General features: G+C 51.2%; 1 protein-coding gene across 8 annotated transcripts in view; it reads left to right on the plus strand.

Moving 5' to 3' along the window:
• Positions 1–17,536, plus strand: part of DAB2IP (DAB2 interacting protein) — a 213,760-nt gene that overhangs the window by 74,208 nt on the left and 122,016 nt on the right. The window contains exon 1 of one of the 8 annotated variants that reach the window (XM_061433407.1): positions 243–449. The exons of 6 other annotated variants lie outside the window; for them this stretch is intronic. In XM_061433407.1, coding sequence (XP_061289391.1) covers positions 326–449 — 124 coding nt within the window. In that variant the 5' untranslated portion in view covers positions 243–325. Of the gene's footprint in view, positions 1–242; positions 450–17,536 lie in introns of those variants that run through there. One more of the 8 variants, XM_061433409.1, reaches the window with a different exon arrangement.

Raw genomic sequence — 17,536 nt, forward strand, 5'->3', positions numbered from 1 at the left:
ACCCTCCTGGGGACCCGCCTGGGGTCTCAGGCACTCCGGCCCGCCTGGCCCCGCCGACTCCAGGCCGGGATTTCTCCCGCACTGACTTTCCGGGCCGGTGCCAGCCCGGCCTCCCGGTCCCCGGCCCCCGCGGCGGGGCCGGCTGCTCCGCGGAGGGCGGGAGCGGGAGGAGGAGTTTGAGCGACTTTGTGGGGCAGCCTTGGCCTCGGCGGCGGCCGCACCGGCGCGCGGGAGAACACCGGGACGCCCGCCGGGCCGGCCGGAGCTGGCGATGGGGCCCTTGTGAGCGCGCCCAGGCCCGGCCAGGTGCCCGGCGGGCGGCAGCATGTCCGCGGGCGGCGGCGCCAGGAAGAGCACCGGGAGACCCTCCTACTACTACCGGCTGCTCAGGCGACCCCGGCTGCAGCGACAGAGGAGCCGCTCCCGCAGCCGGACTCGGCCCGCCAGGGGTAGGCGCCACCCCGACCCCTGACCCCCGGAGCCGGGCGCCCTGGGGTGCCTGGGACTCCAGGTCCTCCTGCTGTCGATTTACCCCGACCCTCTCACCCGCCCCCCGTGGTTGCCCCTTACTGTGTCTACTTGTTCCCCAATCCCCCGGCTTCTCCCCATCCACCACGCTGGAGGTGGGGGAGTCGGGGATGGGGGAAACTGAGGCTTGGAGGTCTCCTCTTGCCAAGGGCAGGCAAAGTGGAGATCACAGTTCAGCTTCTCGCCTCTGAGCCCCAGTTTGGACCTCTGCGCCTCAGTTTATTCAGTAGCGGTGGCGGAGGGGGGGGGGTGGGGGTGGGGAGGGATGGAGTCACCCTGAGGGGTTCTGGCTCAGTTCTGGCTCTCCCCAGGCTCGCAGGACCCTGCCCTCTCAGCCTACCCTCCCTCCAACCCCCTTGTGGCTCCTCTGGGACTTAACCAGGACTCCACCATCTCTTGGGTGGAGGGACACATGGGTGGAACTCTGGGGTCCTATTCCAGGGGTCCTTGGCTCCAAAGGAGTGGTGGCTTGTAACATCTGTCCAGGACCTCTCTGAGTGGGTGGGTGAGGGTGGGCGCCACCTCCTTTGAAAGGAGTTTCTCTCTTTCACGGCCAGGAGGCAAGACACAGAGGGGGGAGGTGCAAGCAGCATTTTCTTTTTCCAGTAACAGGATCCTCAGCTGGAAAGGCGTGTGATCCAGGGGGCTGGGTGGGGGCTGGGACTTCCTTCCCTGGCTGGGTAGAAGGGAGTGGGGAGGCCCCCCTGGAAGGAGGAGGCCTTCAAAAGGGCCCTGGGTAGGTTGGAGTCCCTGGCAGAGGCTCAGGCCCACGGAGGTGCCCATGGGTGGGAGGAAGGTGGGTGGGGGAGTTGGGAGGACCTAATGGATACCTGGGCTGTGTTTACATCATCGGGTTATCTTGGGAATCCGGAAGGCTGGCCCGGTGCCCAGCCTGACCCAGAGGAGTTTGAGCAAATCTGTGCTTGGCATCTGGTCAAGTGCCCCCTGCTCCAGGCTCTGGCTTTGTGGCCTGGACCCTGTGGTTGCCCGGAACCTCAGTTTTCTCGTCAGTGAGAGGATAAGTCCGGCAGGCAGGCAGTACAAGTTCATCTGCCTCCCCAGGAATGGGGAGGACTTTTCCCACAGTCAGGGCTCAGCAGCAATGCACGGGGCTTCCTCAGGAAGTGGTGAGTTCCTGAGGTAGTGAGTTCCCCGTGTGTGGAAGGGTTCAAGCTGAGGCTGGGAATGCATATGCACGTGTGTTCTGGGAATTCAGTCTTCAAGTTCTCCCAAGGCTTGTGATCTCCTCCCCTTGCCTTCCTTGAAGAGGTCCCTGACTGCTCCCTCCCTCCAACCTGGCCCTGGGCCACCAGAGATCTGGGCTCAAGCACTGTGATGCTGGGCAAGGTTTGTCATTTTTCTCAGCTTCCTGGGCTGTCAAAGGGGGCTGGTAGTACATGGAAGATTCGGGGAGAAACGGGTTCAGGTTGTAAGAAGCAGGAGCTGTACAGATGCCCCTGCAAGCTCAGGGCACCGGCAAGCTCAGGGCACCTCCTGCACCCACCCCACCCCTGCCTCATGCCCTCTGTGACCTTCCCTTCACTCTTGACCTCAGCCCAGCTCTAGTCCCGCGGGCACAGAGAGGATCAGAAGCTCCCCCTCCTGCTTAGCCAACTGAGCAGGAGACAATCAATGCATGTCTGGCCATTGCCTGAGCCCCAGCTCCCAGGCTCGCTTGTGTGAGAGCCCCAGCCAAGCACCCAGCTTGCAGGGAGGTGGGAGGAGACTGTTCCTGAACAGAAATTATGTCTGGGGAAATCAGGGAGAACTTCCCAGAGGAGGTGACATTTGGACCGAGTCTCACCACCTGGCTGGAGTTTCCTTTGGCAGAGGGAGTGGTTGAGTCAGATGGGAGTTCAAGCCCCAGGTCTGCACAAAGCCATCCTTTGGCCAATTACCTCTCGGCCTCAGTGGCCTTGTCTGGTAAATGGAGGTGATGACGGCAGGGTTGTTTAAGGACTGAGGGCAGGAAATATTGAGCTGGCCCAAAAACTTGTTTGGGTTTTTCCATAAGATGTGATGAGAAAACCCAAATGAACTTTTTGGCCAACCCCATACTTGGAAAGCTAGAAGCCTGTGCTGCTTGGGACTCAGGCCACAATTGATGTTGTGTGAGCTGTGGATGTCCTTACTCTGGACAGAGCAGCAGTCCTTACTGTTAAAGAGCAGAGTAAGTCTTATCCGTAACTAAGTCGTTATCCTTACAGAGCAGAGTAAGTAAGGATGTCCTTACTCTGGACAGAGTGCAAAGACGGGGAGTTGGAAAATGTCTTGATATGGTGGCTGAGATGGTGAATAGTCTGCCTGCAATGCTGGAGACCTGGGTTTGATCCCTGAGTCGGGAAGATCCCCTGGAGAAGGAAATGGCAACCCACTCTGATATTCTTGCCCGGAAAATTCCATAGATGAAGGAGCCTGGCGGGCTACAGTCCATGGGGTTGCAAAGTCAGACACAACTAACTAATTTTACTTTACTTTATTGTGGGCAGAATTCATCCTGGGGTGGCAGAGGATGTGCATTGGTTAGAGGGGATAGTGGGAAACAGTAGTTGGGGCCTGATTACAGGCCCTTGAGCAATGTGGAATCATGGGTGGGAGCAGGGTAAGAGGTGGAGGTACCCGGCTGGGGGACAAACCTGCCTCCAGTGAACTCCCAGATCCCTGACTATGCCTCCAGGACCTCCTCTCCCCCTGAGGATAGCACCCCGACCCAGGTGGGAACTCTTGCTGGGGGAGCCATCCCGAGGCCTTGAGCTCATTCTTTGTGACCTCAGGCCTCAACCTCCCCCTCTGTGGGGGCAGAGGGGGGCATTGGTCCCACGGTGGTGACATCATCAGGTCCCCAAGTATCCCAGCCCTGATCTGACCCTTGCTTCACACCCATTCCGGCATCTGCCACCAGCAAGGAAGGACAATGACCGAGAACTCAGATGTGTGTTTGTTCAGAAACAGGAAGGAACAGGGGAGAGTTGGCAGGTGGTGGGGACCCAGCTGGGCCTGGCCAGGGGAAGGGTTGTGACCAGTCTGCCACCCGTCTGCCCACTGCCCCCACTGTCTCTCTGGAGTGGCTGGCAGGGAGCTCCCTGCAGGCTCAAGAGGAAGACTTTGTCTCTGGCAGGGCTGCCAGTGCGGGACTGTGTCTGCAGCCCCCTACGGTGTGACCACAGCAGGGCACTAAGCGAGGTTCCTCCCTTTGCTGGGCCCTGAATCCTTAGGAAAGGCAGAGTGAATCTGTTGCTGGTGGGGCTGGGGCACGAAGTTTGATGTGGCTGGAGGCAGGGTGGAAATGGTGACGCTGGTGTGGCGAGGGTCATCTGGCCACTTTACACTGGACCTTGTGGCTCAGACCACTTGAAGGCTGGATGTGACCCATGAATTTGAGGGGGTCCTGCCACCCAAAGTGTGTCACCAAGCCAGGGTACCTTCCCACCTACTCCCACCAAGGTCAAGATAAGCTTTGTCTGTCTAAGCTACTTGTACCCCTGGGAAAACTTGCATTTCCCCCCTGCGTGAATAAAGTTCGCCCATTCACTCAGCTAGCTAACACGGCTTGAACACCTACTATATGCTGGGAATGGGGCCACATGGGGAGGAGTTGCACAGGCTCCCAGCCCTTGACAAGCTCCCAATCGGCTGGGGAGGCTGGCTTGTTGAGCTGCCATGGGGCACCGAGTCCTTTTTGGGGCACAGGGCAGCGGGTCGTGGGAAATGAGCTCAGATCAGCCACGAGCTAGTTATGTAACTAGGCACATCCCAGGGCGTTAGTTTCCCCATCTGTCAGTTGGGGCTAATCCTGTTAGTTGCCTCCATGTGTCAGGAGGCCTCTTGGAGTGCCCATCCCTGTACTCAGGGGAGGTTCTTTTCTTTATGTCTTCATCTGAGTTTTTCCAGGCATCCAGACACATGCCAGGCCCTGCCTGGGCGCTGCAGTGTTGGCCCATGTTTTCTCCGTGGATGGTCAGTTCCTTTGCCACGCCCCCACACACCCCGTGGCATGGGCCTGTGCCTTGCTTGCTGTGTGCTTCTCCTCCCCTCCACCTGGGGGTCTTTCCTGCTAAGCTATGCTGGAGTCAGTGAGAGGGGCCTCAGGAGGGGGCTCCCAGGAGTGCCCCAGCACCCCCCGAGGAGTGCAGGCAGGAGGACCTCACAAAGGTGCCCTGGAGGACTGGCGCTGATCCCCTGAGGTGGTGGTCCCCTCCCAGGACTTAGAAGTTGGCAGCTGAGTGATCCAACCCCTGGGGTCCAGAGGGAGATAGTGAGGCACAGAGGGGCCACCTTCACAGAGAGGGGTATGGAACCCCAGTAAGGTGGCAACGTGGTTTGGGGGGGTTGCTGGTTTGAAGAATCTGCTTCCTAACTGGGAGCAATGGTTAGAGAGGTGCCCGAGTGCCACCAGAGGGAAAGACGGGTGCTGGGACCACTCCTGGGGACCCTGGCTTCAGGCAGACCTACTGAGAGGCCCCAGGGCAGCGGTGTGGGCCCTGGGGGCTGGACAAGCCTGAGAACAGCCCTGGTGGGGGCTGCCTGTACCTTGTGGTCCCCTCGGTCTTTAAATGTCCATGCAAGGGCCCCCAGCTTGGCTGAGACCGCTGAGATTGTGCACATACCCTTTTCTGCCTTGTTTCTCCCTTTGTTCCTGCTGAGACATCCCTCCTTTGAGGGGGTTGGCCCCAGCTTCCCCAGGCCCTCCTCACCTTGACACGCCCCAGGTCCTGGGAGCTTCACTTCTCCTCATGACAGGTAATAAAGTTCCAATGACTTCTGTCTGCTGAATGCCTGCTCCGTGTTGACAGCGGGCTTAACTCGGTTATTTGCCTTATTTAATGCTCACAACAGCACTGTGAGATGGATACTGGCATTATTCTCATGTTTTAGGTGAGGAAACCGTGTCCCAGAGAGTGGGAGCCTTGGCCACCTTCAGGCAGCTCAGAAAGAGTGGAGCCCAACTGTGCCTCACTGCACATCCTGAGCCTGTGAACACACCACCTTGTTCCTCCTTAGGCAGATCCTTCTGAGGTCAGGCCTCGGTTTTGATAAGGCCACTACCTCCTCCTATCTGATTTGCACAGTCAACAACTCTACTGAGTGTTCACAGCCATCCTGGCCATAAATCAGGAGGAAGGCAGGGGAGTGACCCCATTGGCATCTGTGTGTGTGGGGCAGGGTCAGTCTTCCTGGTCCGCCTCTCTGTGCCTTGGATGACTCAGGCCATTCCCCAGGCCCAGTCTCTTCCCCTGTCCCCACCCCTGCTCCCATTCATGCCTGCCAACCATGTCCTTTCCCTGGGCAGGTCACAGGTCTTACAGCCTCCACCCTGTTTATCCACCGAGTTCCTTTGTGCTGAGGGCTTAGCATCTCTTGAGGTGAGGTCCCTGGAGACAGGCAGGTAGTTTGAGGCCCACTTCCCCAAGCGGTCTAGGCTCTTGAGGGAGGCCAGAGGCCCCAGTGCATCCACTGGAATGTCAGCCTCTTGGTCTTTGTGTTTCTGGCCCATCCTCCTCACCTCTAATAACAAGGAAGAAAATAGCTTCCTTTTCCCCACCTGACCATCTGCCAGGTCTGGTGCTTAGAGCTTCACCTGACCTTCTCCTTTTCACTTTCCAACCCTCCTAGAGGTTGGGGTCATCACCATCACTTCCCTTTGCCAGGTGAGGAAACGATCTCAGGGTGTGGAGGAAGAGGCCAGGTTCAAACTAAGGCCCATGGCCTCCTGAGCTCATGCTTAGAAGCAGACTTCAGTGGGTCAGGATGGAGCTCTGATTGCCGGGCCCCCTGTCTCTGGCTCAGTGCATTCAGTACTTCCTGAGACCTGGTGACATAGACATGGCCCCAGAGCGTGCTTTGCTTAGCTGCTGATGGGAGAGGTTGGAGGGATTGATCCTGGCCGTCTCTTGCAGCTCCAGCCCTGGGAGCTAACTGTTCCCCATGACAGCTGTGGAAACTGAGGCTCAGGGAGCCAAGGCCCCTTGCCCGAGGTTATGTAAAGAGGTTAACGTGATCCATGTCTGAAATCCACACTCCTTTGCATCCTATTTCGGTATTGATTTTGTTTGTTGCTTAAGATTGGCATGGATAGGGAACTTCCTTCGGCGGGGGCGGCGGGGGAGTGGGTGGCGGCGGTCAAGTGGTTAAGACTCTGTGCTTCCAATGCCAGGGGTGCAGGTTCAGTCCCCATTTAGAGAACTAAGATCCTGCATGCCATGCGGTGAAGCCAAAACATAAAAATAAATTAAAAAAAAAAAAAAAGGTTAGCCCAGATGGAGACATTGAGGCAGCTGGGTCTTCTTGGTGGTGGGGGGTTGGGGGAAGAGGGGTTGAATTCCTGTGTAACTTGACCCAAACGTGCTCACGTACCGAACCTCATACATGTTATGCTTTGAAATGACATGTAGCCTTTTGGCTATTTTTAAAAGAAAAGCAATGGCTGTGATATTTCCCCTGCACCTTCCTCTTGAGGCCACTTGGTTAAATGTCAGGAAAGGGAGAGTATTTCCTGGTCAGGAACATTCAGAGCTTGCGGGGAGCTGAAGTTTTGTTTTCTGTTAAGTAGGTGTTTGGGGAGTCAGTTCCCGATCTCCCCCGTCCCACCCCCGCCCGCCTGCCATTTCTCTGGGAAGGTTGTGTTTGACAGTTGCTGGGAGGAGGGTTTTGAGAGGGAACAGCGGAGATGCCCGCGCGTGGAGTGGCAGGGTGGTTATTTTTAGCCGTCCCCATCCAGTAGAGGCATTTCAGCGTTTGTTCAATATTTAATTATCCATCTGAAACTGGCCCACGTGGCCTTGAGTTTGGAAGCAGTTCTCTGTGCTGTGGTTTCCTCTGATTGCATAAATAAGGAAGCGAGGGGAATCTCAATAGCCCTCCAAATAATACGAATGAAAAAAAATTAAAAAAGAGTAGACTCGGTGCTCAGGAAAGGATGGGCTTGGTTCCGCAGTCTAGACAGACCACCTGTACGTTAGCAGAAAAGCTGAGCCCGTGAGGACGCTGACCACGTCCTTGGAAACGCAGCCGTGCTTGGTCTCTGAATCCCAGACTCCACAGCTGCCCGGGTTTTTCTTTGGGATGGGCTCTCCCCCCGCCTCTACTGGGTTCCTGTGTTGACTTTGACAGCTGCCAGGTACCCGAGAGGAGGTTTGGGGATTTTGGTTTTGGAAGTCTTGTTAGCTTTTATTTCCCTTCTCTCTTCTTCCTGACAGACAGGAGAGCTCTGTCGGCATCTGGGCTGTGTTATTTCTTTCTTCTTGGCCCTTAGAGGTGATGTGTTGACACGGCTGTGAAATGGAAAAGGCAGAGCCCAGGGAGGAAGGTGTGGGGGTGCAAGGCCTTGCCTGCTCCCCTGGGACTCTGGTGCGTGAGGGGAACAGAGGGGAGAGGAAGAAAGCTGTGCCAGAGGGAGCCAGGCAGCCAACGATGGGCCTCCTTTTGGTGTCCTTTGGCTTGGGGGTTTGTAGAACTTGGATTTAGAGGTTGGAAATCAATAAATCGGCATTCTGGGCTAGTCGTAGGGAAAAGGTGTTTTTTTTTGTTTTTTTTTTAATCCATTTATATCTCTATCCTAGGGCTTCCCTGGTAGCTCAGCTGGTAAAGAATCTGCCTGCAATGCAGGAGATCCCGGTTCGATTCCTGGGTTGGGAAGATCCCCTGGAGAAAGGGATAGGATACCCACTCCGGTATTCTTGGGCTTCCCTGGTAGCTCAGCTGGTAAAGAATCCGTCTGCATTGGGGAAGACCTGGATTCGATCCCTAGGTGGGGAAGATCCCCTAGAGAAGGGAACAGCTATCCACTCCAGTAGTCTGGCCTGGAGAATTCCATGGACTGTACAGTCCATGGGGTCACAAAGAGTCGGACACGACTGAGCAAATTTCACTTTTACTTTTCAGTTATATCTCTATCCTGGGGACTGGGTTTGGCTCAGGAGTGTGGCCAGGGTGGGAGTCCTCCTGAGTGCACCATAAATGCTGTGTAACTTCTGGGCTCCGGAGTACTTTGAACAAGTAGATGTGAAGCAACGTAGGGTATCGTTATAGGCTGGGTGAGTTGTTGTTATCTGTTCATTCAAAGCCTGAGGGGTTAATTGTAGCTCTGTTAGGGCTGATCTAGAAATAAAATGTGATGCCTGTGGCGATTGGAACCATCCAGATGGTTCCTTAGCATTCTCTCCCCGCCAGAGGCTGCTACAAGTGTTACTTGTACTTGTTTAGAGCAGCAGAGCTTTAGTGAGCCACCTACTGTTTGCAAGCCCTGTGCCAGGGGCTCCCATAGAGTGTACAGTCAGCCCCCACCCACAGGAAGCCGGGCCTAAGGGGAAGGTGGTCCGGTAAGCAGGTTAGCAGATGGTGTGACTGGAAGGGCAGGCAGGGCCTTGAATGGTGAGCCAAGAGGTTGGAACTCCCCCCTGGCGGGCCAGAGGGACTGAGAGGGAGAATTCTGGAAATAACAGTCATTATAACAGCACCAGCTTTCCCTTTTCGAGTACTCCGTGCAGGTGTCTGCTTCTGAGTTCTTCATGTGCAGTATTTCATTAAGTCCTCATTTTCACAGATAATCTTTGAAAAAAATTTTTTTGCTTATTTATTTATTTTTGGCTGCACTGGGTCTTTGTTGCTGCTTGTGGGCTTTCTCTAGTTGTGGCTGGTGGGGGAGCTACCCTTCGTTGCTGTGTGCGGGCTTCTCATTGCGGTGGCTTCTCTTGCAGGGCACAGGCTCTAGGTGCTCGGGCTTCAGTGCTTGCAGCACAGGGGCTCAGTAGTTGTGGCTCTCAGGCTCTAGAGCATGGGCTCAGTGGCTTGTGGCACACCAGCTTAGTAGTCCAGTAGCACGTGGAATTTTCTCGAACCAGGGATCGAACCCATGTCCCCTGCATTGGCAGACAGATTCTTCTCCACTGTGCCACCAGGAAAGTCCTTTCTCACAGATGATCTTATCAGCTCTCTGTTGCAGATGAGAAAACTGAGCCTCAGAAAACTGAGGCTCAGATGGATTACGTGACTTGCTCGGCATCACCCAGCTACTGAGTGGCCGAGTCCTTGATGTTTCACTCTCACTGTACTTACCAGAGCTGCGATTTAGGAAAATGATTTTAAGCCCCCAGCAAGCTAGACTGATGTGATCCGGGGAGCAGGGAGGTGGGGAGAGTGGAAATCAGTGATCGTAGATGACTGGGTCACCCATCCTGGTGCAAGAGGAATGGGTCTGAGCTGGGAGAGAGAGGTCAGGGGCCGTGCTCACAGCAAGAATAGTGGGGGCTGGTGGTGAGATAGGCCTTGGCAAGTGGGGAAAGGGGCCTCCAGAGTGGGGAGCGTGGCTAACAGGCCTGCTCTGACTCTTGATGCTGCAGGGGTGGGAGAGGGACACCGGCCTGCAGTGGTGGGGGGTGGTGCTTTGGGGAGCTTCTTCAGGAGAGTGATAGATAAAGGCTGGAGGCTACAGGGGGTCGAAAAGTTGGGGGTGGGGGTGGCAGGCAGAACTGGACATTGCTGGAGAAGTTGGGTGGATCTGGAGATCTGAGAGAAGCCTGGGTTTGCCATTAGCTGTCTGGATAGTCACCGTTCCACCTGGTGTCTAGGGACCAGTTCAGAGCTGTGTGTTTAGCAGCAAGCTGGTTGGGGGCCTGGGGGCCTTCCCCCACTAGCGGCAACCTCTGAGTCCTCCTGGGAGGGGACCCTGGGCTTCCCAGGACCCAGGATGCAGCCCTCTGGTCCCACCCCCAGAAGCAGAGCCGTTCAAAGAGGGAGGGGCCAGTTTAAGGAGTGGGGGGCATAGGCTGGGGGATGCGATGTTGTGAAAGAGGCTCCTGGGTCACCGATAGTCCCCAGGAGAGAACCCCGGCTATGGGCAAACTCCTCTGTCTCCTTTTTAAAGAATATAAAGTTTATGTCAGTGTTTTGGAGCTTCCCAGGTGGTGCTAGAAGTAAAGAAACCACCTGCCAATGCAGGATACATAAGAGACCTGGGTTCCATCCCTGGGTTGGGAAGATCCCGTGCAGGAGAGCATGGCAACCCACTCCAGTATTCTTGCCTGGAGAATCCCATGGACAGAGAGGAGCCTGACAGGCTGCAGTCTATAGTGTCGCATGGAGTTGGACAGGACTGAAGCAACTTAGCACGCACATACATGCATGTCAATGTTTTGCCACTTTCCCCTCAACCAATGGCACCCCACTCCAGTACTCTTGCCTGGAAAATCCCATGGGCGGAGGACCCTGGTAGGCTGCAGTCCATGGGGTCTCGAAGAGTCAGACGTGACTGAGCGACTTGACTTTGATTTTCACTTTCATGCATTGGAGAAGGAAATGGCAACCCACTCCAGTGTTCTTGCCTGGAGAATCCCAGGGACAGGGGAGCCTGATGGGCTACTGTCTCTGGGGTCACACAGAGTCGGACATGACTGAAGTGACTTAGCAGCAGCAGCAGCAGCAGCAGCCTCAACCCCTAGAATTACAAAAGTAATAAAGAAATAACCATTATAGAAGAGAAGAAAATTTTTAAAATTGACTTTAATTCCAGCACCCAGTGATAAGCTCTGGGAGAACTTGGAAGGTTATTTCCAGGCTTTTTCCTTTTCTGAATTTTTGGAAAAATTCTAAAATATTTGAAAGTATAGAAAATCATATTGCAGACACCCATGCACTCATCTCAGACTAAGTGAATGTTAACATTGCCATGATTGTGTCTCTTCTTTTTTCCCTCTTTTCCTTAGAAATAAAATGATTCAGGTACAGCAGGGGATCAGCAAAGCACAGCTAAGAGGCCAGATCCCACCTGTTTTTATATGGCCCACCACCTGTTTTTGTATGACCTGTGAGCTAAGAATAGCATTTACATTTTTTCAAGGGTTGAAACAAAAATCAAAAGAGGAATAATGTTTTATAATGTGAACATTATAGGAAATTCAAATTTTCCATGTCTATAAGTAAAGTTTGTTGGAACACAGCCATGCTCACTCATATTGTCTGTGGCTCTTTTCACATTACCTTGGCAGAATTAAAGAGTTGAGACAAATCTAACATATTTGCTGTCTAGCCCTTTATGAAAAAAAAAAAATTTGCTGACCCTTGAGATATAGCTAAAGCCTCCTACACTCTCCCCAGGAATAATCAGCCTCCTCAAGGCAATGCCTGTCCTGCCCACATGTGCTATTATGCTTTTACTACATTTGCAAATGCTTCCAAATGTGTAGTATTGCACTGTGGGTTTTAAAAATGGGGAGAGAGAAATTGTACATGGTGGAGGAGAGGGAACACTTGTTTCCACGCTGGGACTTCCTTTAGTGTTAAGCATTAGTCACTCAGTCGTGTCCGCCTCTCTGCAACCCCACGAACAGTAGCCCACCAGGTTCTTCTGTCCATGGGATTTCCCAGGCAAGAATACTGGAGTGAGTAGCCATTCCCTTCTCCAGGGGATCTTCTTGACCCAGGGATCGAACCTGGGTCTCCTGCGTTGCAGGTGGATTCTTTACCAGCTGAGCCACCAGGGAAGCCTTTACTATTCTGAATTCCGGCAACCTGGAATAAATGCCAGCTCTCCGTCTGGCCGGGAATGGGCCCTGCGGCTACAGAGGTGAAGGAGAAAACTTAGGAGTGAAAATGGAAAGGCGACACTCAGCTAAAGTTCTCAGAAATCCTCAGAAAGGCGCCAAAAGAGAATCAAAGACTCTTTGGTTTGTGTCTTTTACGTGGTAAACATCTGAGAAAGGATAGAACAAGCCCTTTTATATTTCAGAAACGGAATAATCACCATTCACCAGTTAAACTCAAATATGATGTTATAAAAACCAGATCCATATCTCTTATATTAAAATCATCAGGTAGAGTTTGTTGATACCTAGTTTGGTACCTCTATTGATATTTACATTTGTGGGATGTAGTGCTCTAAATAAATGTGTAGATTTAGTATCTCGGAAGCTGCTTTTTGGGGTGTTTTTTATTTTAAACTATTTGGTTTGGGTCAGCCTGGGTTAAGAGAGAGGAATTACGTGTATGTCCTCTATTTATACTTGTGCACAATAAATGTGTTACATAGTAGTTTACCTATAGTTAAATGAAATACATGGTTTATTAGCACGTGGTCAATGGTCTCTTTGATAATTAAATATATGGCCGTGTACTGAGAAAAAGAAGGCTCAGGGAGGAGAGAAACCTTCAGGCCAGGTAATTCATCCTTGGAAAAGTGAAAGTGTTAGTTGGTCAGTTGTGTATGACTGTTTGCAACCCCATGGACTGTAGCCCGCCAGGCTCCTCTGTGCATGTAATTCGCCAGGCAAGAATATGGTAATGGGTAGCCATTCCCTTCTCCAGGGGATATTCCTGACCCAGGGATTGAACCAGCATCTTCTGCATTGCAGGCGGATTCTTTACCAGCTGAGCCACCAGGGAAGCCAAATTCATCCTTTTGGAAGGCTGGGGATTCTTTGAAAGTGAGGCACATGTCAGGATGAGGAATAGGAAGTTCAGTTCTGTTCAGTCATTCAGTTGTGTCTCACTCTTTGCGACCCCATGGACCACAACACGCCAGGACTCCCTGTCCATCACCAACTCCCGGAGTTTACTTAAACTCATGTCCGTTGAGTCGGTGATGCCATCCAGCCATCTCGCCCTCTGTTGTCCCCTTCTCCCACCTTCAGTCTTTCCCAGCATCAGGGTCTTTTCCAATGAGTCAGTTCTTCGTATCAGGTGGCCAAAGTATTGGAGTCTTAGCTTCAACATCAGTCCTTCCAGTGAATATTCAGGACTGATTTCCTTTAGGATGGACTGGTTGGATCTCCTTGCAGTCCAAGGAACTCTCAAGAGTCTTCTCCAACACCACAGTTCAAATGCATCAATTCTTTAGCACTCAGCTTTTTTTATAGTCCAACTCTTACATCCATACATGACCACTGGAAAAACCATAGCCTTGACTAGACAGACCTTTGTTGGCAAAGTAGCGTCTCTGCTTTTTAATATGCTGTCTAGGTTGGTCATAACTTTTCTTCCAAGGAGTAAGCGTCTTTTAATTTAATGGCTGCAGTCACCATCTACAGTGATTTTGGAGCCCCCAAAATAAAGTCTGTCACTGTTTCCACTGTTTCCCCATCTATTTCCCATGAAGTGATGGGACCAGATGCCATGATCTTAGTTTTCTGAATGTATGAATAGGAATAGGAAGTATGGATGGTCAAAGGCAGTTGTTAAGGGAGTCAAGTTAGAGGGATGTAGAGAAGAGCTGGTGACAGTGTCTACAGATAATGAAAACTTTGCAGCACTTACCCTGGACTGTTATTTATGAGGCCAATCAGGGGCCAGGGAGTGAACACTGGTACTGTCCTTTCGGAGAGACATACACAGGGGCAGGATCTTGGAACGCAACTCAGGGTGGGGAGGGGGCGCATCTTCTAGGCGCTTCCCTCCCACCTCCTGAGCACCTGCAGCCTGATCCCTCCATGTCTCCTCTGAGGAGCTCTCGGGCCCCCACCAAATGCTACATATTGAGGATTCCCAGGGCAGGAGATGCTGTGGACCTCAGCTCCCACAGTCCCCTCCATGCCTTTCTCCCAGCAGACGCCACCTCCACAACAGTGGGCAACCTCCACTGACTCTGAACCACACCTTGAACTGAAAGACAACTTGAACTCTGATCCCAATCCATTTGGAGAAAACAAGCTCCCGCAGTTCCATAGACTCTTTACTCCTTCCCTTCCCCACACCCAACATTGCAGAACCAAATGTACAGTTGAGTGAGGCATCCTTCATCTCTTCCTGCCATGGGTAGTGGGGCTGAGGTGGCACCTGGAGATGGAGAGAGTGGCCCAGGGCAGGGGGGTCACTCAGCCTCCTGGAGGACTTGGAACCCGTTTTACCACCCTGGGACAGTCCTTTGACTTAGAGATCACCAGGCTAGAATCTCCCCTTCCTCATTTCCTAGCTGTGTGGTCACGGCCCTTTCCACTGATGCTGCTGAACTTCACATTCTTCCTGTTAAAGTTGGAGCTGATATTTCCTACCTGGACTCAGTGTGAAGATAAAAATGCTCATCGGGTGCAGTCCTCATTTCTCTTAGATCTGTTTCTCCACATTTCTTGATGGTCCATTTTTATTACCTACAAATACAGTAAATCCCCTACATATGAACCTTCAAGTTGCAAGCTTTCACAGATGTGAACGTTCCCCTCTGTGCCAGCTGTTGTACAGTACTACTATACTTTTCAAGGTTCTGTACTGTAAGATTGAAAATGCTTTATGTTTTGGGGTTTGTTTTTTATGTATTACTTGTGTGAGAAGCACTATCAACCTGTTACAATACAGTACTACATGGCCGATTGTGTTAGTTGCATCCCTAGGCTAACTTTACTGGACTTACGAACCGGCTCTTGGAACAGAAATTGTTCACATGTGGGGGACTTACTGTATCCAATTGTTCTGCTGCTAAATCTGTCGAAAAAACTATCTTTTCCACCATCAATTTACCTTTGTACTTTTTTCCAAAAATCGACTGACCATCTATATGTGGGACTATTTCTAGACTCTTTATTCTGTTCCATTGATCTATATGTCAGTCCCTGTGCTAATGTCATACTCTCTTGATTACTTTAGTTATATTTCCAGACTATAAAGTATCTCTTGAAACCCTGTAATAAAAGCCCCCAACCTGTTTCTAGTGTCTCCAGATTGCTTGGCTCGTCTAGGTCCTTTGCTTTGCCATCTAAATTTAAAATTGAGTGCCTGTAAAAGGCCTGCTAGGATTTTGATTAGGATTGCATTGAATCTGTACATCAGTTTGGGGAGAAATGCCATCTCAACAAGCCTGAGTCTTCCAATTCTTGAAGGTGGTGTATTTCTCCATTTATTTAGATTTTCTTTAATGTGTCTCAGCAATATTTTTTTAGTTATGTCTTACATTTGTTTTTGTTAAATTTATTCCGAAGTGTTTTTGATCCTCTTTTAATTACTGTGAAGGGTGGGGATTTTACCCTACTTGCCGACTAGCTACTTAGCCTCGTAGAGTTTCCTGGGTGCCCGCAGAAGACACAGGACTCATGGGTCAGAGACAAAGGACTCTACGATTCATGGCCTGTAGCGTGAGCTTGATATTTGCATCGATTTTCTTTCCCTCCAGTTTTGTAGGGCAGTCACACGTGTTTTTGTAGAACATAAAGCAATGCTGCTCTTTTGTTTTTCCAAATTATAACTTCATGTACCTTATAGGACCTGATGTACAATCTGTGAGTCAACTGTTCCTCAAGCTAAAAATTATATAAAGAGCTGAAATTCAGTTTGCTTTAGTATTACATCCTCAAATTAGACATTTGGAGATTATTTATTTATTGAAGAACAGTTGATTTACAATGTTGTGTTAGTTTCTACTGTACAGCAGAGTGATTCAGTTATGCTTATGTACCTATCTATTCCTTTTCATATTCTTTTCCATTATGGTTTATTGCTGAATATGAACATAGATCCCTATGTTATACAGTTGTTAGTTGCTCAGTTGTGTCCAACTCTTTGTGAGCCCATGGACTGTAGCCCACCAGGTTCCTCTGTCCATGGGATTGTCCAGGCAAGAATACTAGAGTGGGTTGCCGTTTCCTTCTCCAGGGGATCTTCCCGACCCAGGGATTAAACCTGCGTCTCTGGAGTCTCCTGCCTTGGCAGGCACATGCTTTGCTGCTAGCTGCACCTGATCCATAATCACATCTTTGAAGTTCCTTTGCCGGATGACACCACGCTTATGGCAGAAAGTGAAGAGGAACTAAAAAGCCTCTTGATGAAAGTGAAAGAGGAAAGTGAAAAAGTTGGCTTAAAGCTCAACATTCAGAAAACTAACATCATGGCATCTGGTCCCATCATTTCATGGGAAATAGATGGGGAAACAGTGGAAACAGTGTCAGACTTTATTTTTTTGGGCTCCAAAATCACTGCAGATTGTGACTGCAGCCATGAAATTAAAAGACGCTTACTCCTTGGAAGGAAAATTATGACCAACCTAGATAGCATATTCAAAAGCAGAGACATTACTTTGCCAACAAAGGTCCATCTAGTCAAGGCTATGGTTTTTCCAGTAGTCATGTATGGATGTGAGAATTGGACTATGAAGAAAGCTGAGCACCGAAGAATTGATGCATTTGAACTGTGATGTTGGAGAAGACTCTTGAGAGTCCCTTGGACTGCAAGGAGATCCAACCAGTCCATTCTAAAGGAGATCATTCCTGGGTGTTCTTTGGAAGGGCTGATGCTAAAGCTGAAACTCCAGTACTTTGGCCACCTCATGCAAAGAGTTGACTCATTGGAAAAGATTCTGATGCTGGGAGGGATTGGGGGCAGGAGGAGAAGGGGATGACAGAGGATGAGATGGCTGGATGGCATCACCGACTCGTTGGACATGAGTTTGAGTGATCTCCAGGAGTTGGTGATGGATAGGGAGGCCTGGCGTGCTGCGATTCATGAGGTTGCAAAGAGTCGGACACAACTGAGCAAGTGAACTGAACTGAACTGAACTGATTCATGGGTACTAGGATCAGGACATGGGCTCTTTGGGGGCCCTCCAGTACCCTCTGAGGACTACCTTTCCTCCTTCTCCCAAACATGGATGGCCAAAGCTGGAACTGGAAAAAGCATGTAGGAGACCTACCAATATATCAATACAGTATTTTGGCAAACTCATTGTTCATTTGGCTAACTGTTAATAGCAGATAAGAACAGTACAGATGTGCTTCATTCACACACATACACACACGCACACACACGGTGGCATCTACTGGACTGCTGTATCTGGAAGATTCTAACAATCTGAGAGGTCCATGATCTGCTGCCATGATGACCTTACCTTTGCCTCTTCCTGCAGTTTATCCAGCCACTCCTGCAGTGGGAGAAGATTGGGGCTGGGGACACCAGTTCATTGGCAGCTCTAGGCTTCAGTTTAGTTCAGTTCAGTTGCTCAGTTATGTCCACCAAGTTGGTGATGCCATCCAACCATCTCACCCTCTGTCATCCCCTTCTCCTCCTGCCTTCAATCTTTCTCAGCATCAGGGTCTTT

This window comes from Bos javanicus, chromosome 11 (assembly GCF_032452875.1).
Source record: "Bos javanicus breed banteng chromosome 11, ARS-OSU_banteng_1.0, whole genome shotgun sequence".
Taxonomy (NCBI): Eukaryota; Metazoa; Chordata; class Mammalia; order Artiodactyla; family Bovidae; genus Bos; species Bos javanicus.